Source organism: Rhinoraja longicauda, chromosome 17, assembly GCF_053455715.1.
Source record: "Rhinoraja longicauda isolate Sanriku21f chromosome 17, sRhiLon1.1, whole genome shotgun sequence".
Lineage (NCBI taxonomy): Eukaryota > Metazoa > Chordata > Chondrichthyes > Rajiformes > Arhynchobatidae > Rhinoraja > Rhinoraja longicauda.
In genome coordinates this window covers 3759259-3771363 of record NC_135969.1, presented here as the reverse complement: position 1 = coordinate 3771363, position 12105 = coordinate 3759259, and the positions used below count along the sequence as shown (strand labels likewise).

General features: G+C 43.8%; 1 protein-coding gene across 3 annotated transcripts in view; it reads right to left on the bottom strand.

The window, feature by feature from the left end:
- The window catches only part of efcc1 (EF-hand and coiled-coil domain containing 1), an 87697-nt gene that overhangs the window by 13992 nt on the left and 61600 nt on the right, over positions 1-12105 (bottom strand). Inside the window, exons 3-7 of one of the 3 annotated variants that reach the window (XM_078413959.1) lie at positions 11548-11683; positions 10134-10299; positions 5814-5972; positions 5630-5698; positions 5484-5553 (exon numbers count right to left, since the gene is read on the bottom strand). In XM_078413959.1, the coding sequence (XP_078270085.1) occupies positions 5484-5553; positions 5630-5698; positions 5814-5972; positions 10134-10299; positions 11548-11683 (600 nt within the window). The remainder of the gene's footprint in view (positions 1-5483; positions 5554-5629; positions 5699-5813; positions 5973-10133; positions 10300-11547; positions 11684-12105) is intronic. The other 2 variants (XM_078413960.1, XM_078413961.1) reach the window with 2 other exon arrangements.

The following is a 12105-nucleotide window of genomic DNA, read 5'->3' as shown; positions in this document are numbered from 1 at the left end:
CTACTACATCCTATCTTTGTCCTGCCCCCTCCCCTGACACCAGTCTGAAGTAGGGTCTCGACCCGAAGCGTCACCCATTCCTTCTCTCCTGAGATGCTGCCTGACCCGCTGAGTTACTCCAGCATTTTGTGTCTACCTTCAATTTGAACCACCAGCATCTGCAGTTATTTTCCATACACAAAATAATTTCATAAGTACATTCTAAACTGAGAACAATAGATTTTGTGATAAAATAGGATCAAGGGATAGGACTGGAAGGTGGATTGAATGATGATAAGACAAATCTGAATGATGGATAAGACTGATTGGGCTGTCTGTTCACCTTCTGCTATTTTTCCTTTATTGTCCGTTATTCAGTAATGCTTCATAATTAAGAGACCATCCTTTTTATTTTAAAGTATTATTGCAATCATTATTTAGTAATTTTCAGCTAAATGTAATACACTTCTCTTCTCTGATCACAACAAAAAATATTAAAGCACCCCCGCCCCCCCAGTCCTGTTAACTAATTAAAATTAATTTAGAAACTCACACATGTTTGCAAACAAGCATTCGATTGGAATTCTGTAGCGCAGGAGACTACAGCACTGACGTCTTCAGTAAAAATACTGTGGAGGAACTTAAACGCTCAGGCAGCTTCTACGGAGGGAAATAGACAGATGACATTTTGGGTCTGAAGAAGAGTCTCGACCTGAAACATTGTCTGTCCATTTCCCTCCACAGATGCTGTCTGACTTGCTGGGTTTTTCCTGCAAGCTGTTTTGTTTCTCAAATGTTTGCAAAGAATCAGATTAAAACTTGAAAATAACCCCTTTCCTTTATTAAATGTTTCCACTCCAAATGCCTGCAGGCTCAACAGATGTTCCAGTGAAGTGCGACTTCTGACTCTCTCTGTCTCTTCCCCTCCCCCTTCCCAGATCTCCCTCTATCTTCCTGTCTCCACCTATATCCTTCCTTTTGTCCCGCCCCCCTGACATCAGTCTGAAGAAGGGTCTCAACCCGAAACGTCACCCATTCCTTCTCTCCTGAGATGCTGCCTGACCTGTTGAGTTACTCCAGCATTTTGTGAATAAATACCTTCGATTTGTACCAGCATCTGCAGTTATTTTCTTATACTCTCTGTCTCTTTTATTTGCAGACTGCCCATTTGAACCAAATAAGCTGGTGCTAGCTTCCCATTCCGCGGTTCATCTTTTATGATTGGATGCTGGACTGAAGTAATCGCAGTCATTCTTCACATCGTGCATTAACGGAACATCGTGGAATTGGTGGGCTTTCCTGGAGACCGACGGGCGCTCCAAGCCACGGGATTCTGCGGGACTTTAACGTCGTGGAGCTTGCGATCCCTTTGCCGGGGGTCGAAGCTCCAACCGCGGGGCCTGTGGACTTTAACACTGTGAAGCCCGCGGTCCCTGGTAAGAAGAGGCCGATTCGGGAGCTCCATGCCGTGGAGAGAGTTTCAACCGCCCTGACGCGGGTGTTTTGATCACCCCGACGGGGGCTTGGATCGTCGGCTGTGGGGTTTGACTGCCCCGACCGCGGGAGAACAAAGAGGAAGAAGCTTGAACTTTATTGCCTTCCATCACAGTGAGGAATGTGGAATCCACTGTGATGGATGTTTATGTTAACTTTTATGTGGTTGTGCGTCTTGTTGCTTTTCACTTAGTATGGCTGTATGGCAACTCAAATTTCACTGTACCTTAATTGGTACATGTGACAATAAACTGACCTTGAAACCTTGAACGTCACAAGAACAGTTCGATGGATACCATTCTCTCAACACAGGAAACTTCTGGCAGACACTTCACACCAAATCATTGCACCAAATAAATGTTTCCAGATAGCTTACGTGTTATATAAACGGAATATTTTTTGCAATAACATGATTTAATGGAACAGCTTATTAGAAGTTTACTTAAAATTCTTATTATGTAGGAGGGAACAGCAGATGCTGGTTTACACTGAAGATGGACACAAAATGCTGGAGTAACTCAGCGGGTCAGGCAGCATCTCTAGAGAGAAGGAATGGGTGACGTTTCGGGTCGAGACTCTTCTTCAGACGTTCTTATTTCTTTCTTCTATGTGAAGTATGTGAATGCACAACAATCTCAAAATCTTATAAAAAAACATAAAGTGCTGAAGTAACTCAGCAGGTCAGGCAGCATCTCAGGAGAACATGGACAGGCAACGTTTTGGGACGGGGCCCTTCTTCAGACTGATTGTAGTAGAGGGGAGAAAGCTGGAAGAGAGGCAAAGCCTGGCAAGTGATAGGTAGCTATAGGTGAGGGTGGTTTTGGATTGGCACACGGTTGGACAAAGGCTAGAGATGAAAAAACAAAAAGTATGAGGTAAGTAGATAAGGGTGGAAGAGGCATAAAATGTGAAGTCAAAGGAAAGAATATAGGCGGAAGGGGTCTGGGGGAGGGGAAAGGGAGAAATGGGTGCCCATTTGGGTCGAGCACAGGGAAGCATCGGGGGAAAAGAGGTGCGGGGGGGGAGGGGAAGAGGTAGAGTGTTCTAAATATACCAGCCAACAATCCTAACCATAGAGAACTTTTAGTAGAATACATCAATACCTCAATGCATGTGACATTTTATCCATTTTGTGTTAAAATCAATTGTTTTAATTAAATTTGCATGTGACAAAATTAGTATCTTTGTTTTGAAATGCCTAACATGACATTGGATTTACAAATTCTCAACACTTACCTCTGAAAGCTGAAGATTTATAATATTTAGGCCACTATTCACTTACCACCTTGAAAATGTGTCGAGGATACAAATAACACTGTTCTTTTCCCAAAATTACCTCCCCTCAATTTTCTATACCATTTTTCCTGTCCTATGCATGGTGAATTTATGGTAAATTCATTGTTAGCACTACTCTCATTTATATTTTCTTCCTCCTCACAAACTTCCATTATCTCCTGACAATAGACAATAGACAATAGACAATAGGTGCAGGAGGAGGCCATTCGGCCCTTCGAGCCAGCACCACCATTCAATGTGATCATGGCTGATCATTCTCAATCAGTACCTGCCTTCTCCACACACCCCCTGACTCCGCTATCCTTAAGAGCTCTATCTAGCTCTCTCTTGAATGCATTCAGAGAATTGGCCTCCATTGCCTTCTGAGGCAGAGAATTCCACAGATTAACAACTCTCTGGCTGAAAAGGTTTTTCCTCATCTCAGTTCTAAATGGCCTACCCCTTATTCCTAAACTGTGGGCCCTTGTTCTGGTCTCCCCCAACATTGGGAACATGTTTCCTGCCTCTAACGTGTCCAACCCCTTAATAATCGTATACGTTTCGATAAGATCTCCTCTCATCCTTCTAAATTCCAGTGTATACAAGCCTAGTCGCTCCAGTCTTTCAACATATGACAGTCCCGCCATTCTGGGAATTAACCTGACTAATGTCATAACAATTAATGGTACCAGCATGAAATTCCACCGACACCTACAGTAAATGAGCAATACCCAAGTTCTGCACCGTATGTAAAATCTGGTGAACTGCCTCATCTATTGGAATTGATCTTGATATCAGTTTATTATTGCCACAAGTACCGAGATACTGTGAAAAACATTCTTTGCATGCTATCTAGCCAAATTAAATCATACCACTTACCAGTAAAGTCAAGCCATACCCACATGCCACAAATACCGGAGTACAGAATAGAGTGTTGCAGCATTATAGTGTTACAATTGCAGAGAAACAGTCCAAAATCCGCAATGAGGAAAAGGACTGGATTGTATAGTCATTCATTCCATTTTTGCACCTGTATATTTTTTTACCCCCCTGAGCATTTAAAATCAATAAAAATTGGTCAATTTCTCACTGTAATTTTGCAAGGATGAAATTTTGGAACAAGACAATTTTTTTCATGCCTTCTCATTGGGCTTTTAATTACTGTTTCAAGGACTCGACCTGATGTTATTATCTTTACCACAGTTGGATAGCAGAGATGAAATTCCCTTGGGACTTTGAAACCCATGAGGCATTTCATTATTTGTCAAAAAAGATTCTTGCTTTATCTATCTTGGCTAAGCCTTCTTTATTTAATTACTTATTCCACACCCTCTCTCCTCCACCTCAGATGTGCACACTGACTTTTATTGGTCTTTTTGTTTTATTGCCAAGTAAATCAGTTGAATATCGGTTTAATACCTACTGTGCCTGTAAAGCTGCAGCAAGGAAGGATTTCATGTGTCCATTTCACATCTGGTACACGTGCCAAACTCATCTGCGCCCGGGATGAGGTGTTTATAGTGACTGACATCCACTATAAACCCACTGACTTGCACAGCTATCTGGACTACACTTCTTCCCACCTGGTCCCCTGCAAAAAGTCTATCCCCTACTCCCAATTCCTCCGTCTATGCCGCCTCTGCGCCCGGGATGAGGTGTTTCACACTAGGCCCTCGTTCTTCAGAACACGGGGCTTCCCCTCCTCCATTATAGATGAGGCTCTCACTAGGGTCTCTTCTACATCCCACAGCTCTGCTCTTGCTCCCCCTCCCCCCACTCGCAACAAGGACAGAATCCCCCTCGTTCTCACCTTCCACCCCACCAGCCAGCGGATCCAACATATCATCCACCAACATTTCCGTCACCTACAACGGGACCACACCACTGGCCATATCTTCCCATCCCCTCCCCTCTCTGCGTTCCGCAGAGACCGTTCCCTCCGTAACTCCCTGGTCCACTCATCCCTTCCTACCCAAACCACCCCAACCCCGGGCACTTTCCCCTGCAACCGCACGAGATGCAACACCTGTCCCTTTACCTCCCCCCTCAACTCCATCCAAGGACCCAAACAGTCTTTCCAGGTGAGACAAAGGTTCACCTGCACCTCCTCCAACCTCATCTATTGCATCCGCTGCTCTAGATGTCAACTTACTTACATCGGCGAAACCAAGCGCAGGCTCGGCGATCGCTTCGTTGAACACCTGCGCTCGGTCCGCATTAACAAAACTGATCTCCCGGTGGCCGAGCACTTTAACTCCCCCTCCCACTCCCAGTCTGACCTTTCTGTCATGGGCCTCCTCCAGTGCCATAGTGAGGCCCACCGGAAATTGGAGGAACAGCACCTCATATTTCGCCTGGGCAGTTTGCAGCCCAATGGTATGAACGTCGACTTCTCCAACTTTAGATAGTTCCTCTGTCCCTCTCTTCCCCTCCTCCTTCCCAGATCTTCCTCTATCTTCCTGTCTCCACCTATATCCTTCCTTTGTCCCGCCCCCCTGACATCAGTCTGAAGAAGGGTCTCGACCCGAAACGTCACCCATTCCTTCTCTCCCGAGATGCTGTCTGACCTGTTGAGTTACTCCAGCATTTTGTGAATAAATCGATTTGTACCAGCATCTGTAGTTATTTTCTTATAACACTCTTGATATTATTTGTTGCATGTATACGCTGTTAAGGACAAAGAAGAACAGAGCAGGAACGGGAAATGTTCACATTTTTTATATTTGATTACTCACCATGCTGAGGATTATTGCAGGACTCTAAAGTGCTGAGCAAGATTTTTCCTAGCGATCTCCTAGACACATTCTAGATAAAATAAGGATTTAATTGATTACAATGCAAAATGAAAAGATGGTTAATTAACATTTTGGCACTTAAATACCTTCCAAGTCACTTTTAATAACCCTGTGGCGTATTCATTTCTACATAGGCTGAAACTCCTATCTTTTTTCTGAAATGTAACAAACATAAATCAATCCTAATGCACAACTGGAAAAGAGCTTCTCCTTATCGTGGCAGTCCATTGCAGTAAATTACTGAAAGCTGTCAGAGCATCATTCACTCACAAGGTCACGCAACTGCTGCAGGAGCTGCAGTACATCCATCAGTTTCTCTTCTATCAGTGACAGACGTACTCTCTCGGTCTCCAGCATCTGCAGCTCCATCTGCAGCAGTTCGGTCTCATCCACTTTGCGTTGCAGTTCACAGAGCAATGACCCCTTCAACTGAAAAGCAAACCAGAAAAATATGGTCAATAGACAATAGACAATAGACAATAGGTGCAGGAGGAGGCCATTCGGCCCATCGAGCCAGCACCGCCCTTCAATGTGATCATGGCTGATCATTCTCAATCAGTACCCCATTCCTGCCTTCTCCCCATACCCCCTGACTCCGCTATCCTTAAGAGCTCTATCTAGCTCTCTCTTGAATGCATTCAGAGAATTGGCCTCCACTGCCTTCTGAGGCAGAGAATTCCACAGATTCACAACTATCTGACTGAAAAAGTTCTTCCTCATCTCAGTTCTAAATGGCCTACCCCTTATTCTTAAACTGTGGCCCCTTGTTCTGGACTCCCCCAACATTGGGTCACATTTCTAAACTTAAAAATAGTTGCACCATAGCTCTGTAATAGCATTTGCCACGATGTACGAAAAGGACATACATTCCTACTGAAGGATATTTATGCCTCTTAGAGTGTTCCCTCAGTTATAGTTTAGAGTAACATAAATTCCTATGTTATTAATGAGTATTATAGGACTTCCACTTTACATTTCATGGATTAATGTCAGAAGTATTTTAGGAAAACTTTAAATGTGTGGCAGATGATTTAAAAATATACGTTTTACTCCTTCATGTTTCTCAAACCGAAATTACTCCGTAAAATCTAATACAAAAGATAGCAGAGGCAGGAATTGGTTATAGATACAAAATGCTGAAGTAACTCAGCGGGACAGGCAGCATCTCTGGAGAGAAGGAATGGGTGACGTTCTGAAGAAGGGTCTCGACCCGAAACGTCACCCATTCCTTCTCTCCAGAGATGTTGCCTGTCCCGCTGAGAAGCTCCAGCATTTGGTGTCTATTTTCGATTTAAACCAGCTTCTGCAGTTCTTTCCCACACATAGGAATTGGTTAGATGAATATACAATATATATATGAGTATTATCCTCTGCTTCCAAAATTCCACGCCATTGAAGTCTAACGAAGCAGGATTATGAAGTATATTTAGCACAAGTATCCCAGGCTGAAATATTATGACGTGTTGCACTTTGAGCCACGTCAGTGATGAGTGGTGCCGTGGTTCGGCTGCAATGGATTAGAACCCCAGAGCTTGGTAGAATTTAGTTTACTACTAGACCAAGTGGGCCCAAATCTCTCCTGCATTGGTGCAGCACCCTCCCCCTCCCCCCTTCCTCCCTCCCTCCCTTCCCCCGCCCTCCTCCTCCCCCTCTCTCCTTCCTCCTCCTCTCCTACCTCCCTCCCTCCTCCTCTCCCCTCCCCCTCCCCCCCACTCCATCCCTCTCAACCCCCCCTTATCCTCCCTTCTCCCCCCGCCCTCCCTCCCCCCTTCCCTCCACCCCCCTCTCTCCCTCCCCCCTCCCTCCCTCCCTCCCTAGGGGATAGATTAAAATTTTTAAATGTGAATAACTTAAAAAATATAACACCAATTTCAATGAAACCTCTTCCATTAGCACCAAAGGGACGACGGTGAGTAAGGTGGGCCTAAAATTGTCGCGCTATCGTGGACCGTTTCGGCCGTTGTTCAGGAACAAACAAACAAACAAACAAGAGTTTTAGTAAATAGATTGTCACATGTACCAAGCTACAGTGAAAAGCTATTTGTTGCGAGCTATCCAGTAAGTGGAAAAACTATACATGATTACAACCAAATCATTTCACAGTGTACAGACAAAGGATAAAGGAAATAACAAAAATGGCGCAAAAACCTAATTCCATAATGCAACCAAAGACACAGTCCTTAGAAGATCATAGTTGCTGAGGTCAACGTTGTGTAATGTTCAAAAGCCAGAGAGTTGCAGAGAAGATCGTGTTCTTCGAACCTGGTGGTCTTTGTTATCAGGTTCCTGTCCCTACTTCTTAAAGCATTATTTCAAGGGATGTGTACACTGCTGCAGGCACCGAACTCAAGGCAAGGTTAAGCTACCCCACATTGGGTATGCCACTGTTTCCATATAAAACCAAATAAAACTGCAAAACTAAAAGATAGAAAGGGGGGAGGTGCTTATTAAAGATCGAAACAAGGAACTGCAGATGCTGGTTTATACCAAAGGTAGACACAAAGTGCTGGAGCAACCAGTTAGATTATTAAGTCAAGTGGCTCCAACCCTCCCACAGCCTATTGGGAAACAGAAAAGTACTCAAAGGACCCACCTGAAGGAGGGTCACAGCTCAAAACGTCATGTATCCGTGTTCTCCAGAGATACTCCCTGACCCGCTGAGTTACTCCAACACTTTGCATGCTTTCATGTAAATCAGCATCTGGAGTTCCTTGTTTCTACTTTTAGGAAACAGGATAACTTTATATTTGGGCCACATCTGACAAGGCATCGTTTAAAAAAAATGTTCAGACAAAGTTTCAGTTCGGTTTATTGTCACGTGTACCGAGGGTACAGTGAAAAGCTTTTGTTGCGTGCAATCCAGTCAACGGAAGGACAATACATGATGAAGAACTCGAGGGTGAAGGGAGGTACATTCTTTCACATCAATGATGGAAGTGAATGATCTCTCAAAGTTGGCTTTGTGGCATTAATATTTTATGAACTTCACCCAATGCTGAGTAAGGTTTTTGGCATTAAATTTGATTTTTTTAAAGGAATCTACACTAAGGATGACAAGGTTCTATTAAAATAACCACTTGAAATAATCACTGCTCCATGCCTGAGGTAAAGTATTATTAATGTTTAACTAAAACTGGATGATGTGGTGTTCAGACAGATTTGTACCTGACTCCTCTGTAATGTTATACAGAGAGTCATGTTCTCAGTTCTTCAGGAAGTAGTACACTTTTGCAATAACATGGTTGTAAATCATGCAGGGTTCTGCAGTTACTTTTACTATCAAAGAGATTATCCACGTTTTGTTTACAAGAACGGATGGAATTTCAATCCCCTGACAAAAGTATACCAAGTAAAATTTGTCCTCTTTCTAATAAGAGTGCTGTTCCAAATTGTATTCCTTCTATGCAGAAACCAAGGCAATCAAAATGGAAAATGCTGGTCTGGTTAGGCTTCAGTTGGATGAACTATTTTCCTTCTTTCAGATGTATTAGTCATGATTAACAGACCTTCGCCACCCCCTCTCAGTTGGCAGCATCACCATTTACAGGTTTGGAGGGACATGGACCAAGCGCAGGCAGGTGAGACTAGTGTAGCTGGGACATGTAGGCCGATGCGGGCATGAAGGGCCTGTTTCCACACGGCACGGTGGCGCAGCGGTAGAGTTGCTGCCTTACAGCGAATGCAGCGCCGGAGACTCAGGTTCGATCCTGACTATGGGCGCCGTCTGTACGGAGTTTGTAAATTCTCCCCGTGACCTGCGTGGGTTTTCTCCGAGATCTTCGGTTTCCTCCCACACTCCAAAGACGTACAGGTAGGTAGGTTAATTGGCTGGGCAAATGTAAAAATTGTCCCTAGTGTGTGTAGGATAGTGTTAGTGTGCGGGGATCGCTGGGCGGCGCGGACTCGGTGGGCCGAAGGGCCTGTTTCCGCGCTGTATCTCTAAATCTAAAATCTAAATCACACTGTATCACTCTAATGACTCACTATGACTTTATTTATGTCAATCTGTTTCCCTTGGCCTCCACACTATCAGATATTCCCGTAGTTCCTTTCGACCACCAATTCCCCCCATCCCGCCCTTCCACCTTCTCTGCAACTTTGGTATAGGAGAAAAAACTGCAGATGCTGGTTAAAATCGAAGGCAGACACAAAATGCTGGAATAACTCAGCGGGTCAGGCAGCATCTCTGGAGAGAAGGAATGGGTGACGTTTCGGGTCGAGACCCTTCTCCAGACTGATGTCAGGGGAGGGGGCGGGACAGCTTCTCTCCAGAGATGCTGCCTGACCCACTGAGTTACTCCAGCATTCTCTGCAGCTTAAACTGTTCTTTCTTCTGATGAAAGATCATTGCTTGGCAACACCAGTTCGCCTCCTCTTTCCACAGGGCGCCTTGTGACTTGATTTCATTTCAATTTCCAGCATTTTTCGTTTTATGAGAATGAAAGGTTTGAACTGATTCAAAATCATCACATCAAAAGTTGGTTGGTTGAAAGACGATTTTTAACAAACGCAGAACCCCCTGAATATTTTTGTCATAAATGTACATTTGCTGACATTGAAGAAATGCAGCGGGATGTTCCGATATCTCACCTGATCAATGTCGGTCTCCATTTGTTGGGTTTCATATTCCTTCAACTCCAGTTGCTGCTTTAATTTTGCCACTTTCTCAACCAGCTCCCAAATCGCATTGTTGCTCTCGTGGCACTGTACGTTCTCAAACTCTGACAGCAGCTTCCTTACAGATTTATCATCACAGCTGTGAAAACATAACGTGTAAAAGGAGGGTCTGAGAGTACAATAGATGTGTACAATTTTTTTTAGACAGCTCTTTGGTTCAAAAATTCATGACTTGCTGTCAAAACCACAGTGAGACTGACATTCATTGTTATTTCTTTGCAAGTTGCGCATAATTCCAGGTGAAGCAGACACATTGTTCAATCCGAAAATTTGAACGTTGAAAATTTGAAAACGTGCGTTGCACATGCTGTGGTAATAATCCAGCCTTCTTTTATTTCTGCATGGCACCCCAATGTCAGACCAGCATTAAGTAGAGCCATAGAGTGATGCAACGGGGAAACAGGCCCTTCGGTCCAACTTGCCCATACCGGCCAACATGTCCCAGCTACACTAGTCCCACCTGCCTGCGTTTGGCCCATATCCCACTAAACCTGTTCTATCCATGTACCTGTCCAACTGTTTCTTAAACGCTGCTCAACCTCTCCCTACATATGCAAGCACACCTACATATTATCTGTGATGGAGACGTTATTAGTCTAAAATTGGAGTGATTTATTTGAGTTTGCTCCACAGTGCTCTACTAGGAAATAGCACTCTGTTGTGTTGATTTCCAAATGAGATTTGCTTACTCATTTCAGGGTAGTTAAGGGTCGACCCCATTGGTGACTGTGGAGTTACAAAGAGGGGCTACGTGTGACAGCTTTCCTACCTTGAAGGAAATGAGTGAACCCGCTTTTTACAACAATCCAGGTTGCACTCCGCATTGGTCTGAGCTCAGTCAGAGTACAGCTCTGGTCACCACGCCACAGAAACGCTATGATAATGCAGGGGAGGGTGCAGGCCAGATTTACCAGGATGTTGCCTGGGATGAAGAGTTTTAGCTATGAGGAGAGACTGGAGAGGTTACCTGTTTATCACCCATTCTCTCTCTGAGAGAATTAAGAAAGTTTTCGAATTCCCTAATCTATGGGACTGGGGCGAAATGGGAGCAGTTCAACACAGAGGACCATGTATGTCTGACCCTTCTGTTAGATTTTTGCATTTGGTTGCAGTGAGATACCCAGTGTTCTATGAGAAAATAACTGCAGATGCTGGTACAAATCGATTTATTCACAAAATGCTGGAGTAACTCAGCAGGTCAGGCAGCATCTCGGCACAAAATGCTGGAGTAACTCAGCAGGTCAGGCAGCATCTCGGGTCAGGCAGCATCTCAGCATTTTGTGAATATACCTAGTGTTCTATGGTTACGTTCAGCAGCTCCACTCACCCGTTTCCACAGCAACAGAGACGGTTCAAAAGTTTCTTCAATTCTTTCACCTGGGTCTTCTGATCTTCAGTCCACTTCTCATCCTCCTCGTCTGAGGCAGCTTGTCCTTCGACAGAGCGGAATAGCTGCTCTTCAGCTGGTTGACGCATAGAAGCAAATATTTAACATCATTTAAACTTGTAGAACTGTAGCAACACTTCAGCATCAGGGTGGGATTGAACTGTTTATTTCTCTGGAATTGTTGAGATAGCTAGCTTTTAAAATTAAATATGTATAAAAATATTAACTATTTATCTGTACTTGCAAATTGAAAATTTTCAAAATTTTCCCGAAGTCTCTTGTCTTTGATATTTTGACATATAAGTTTACGAACTAAAAGCTTTAATTCACCACAATTCCAAACTAAGCACAAACTAATCAAAAGCTACTCCAGTATAAAATACAATAGGATATCCTGATAATTGTACATGATAACTCGCATGTCAGGAATGAAATTATGTAAGATATACCCGTGAGTAAATATCCCTTATATTCTGACTGTAATAGTTTGCACAGGAA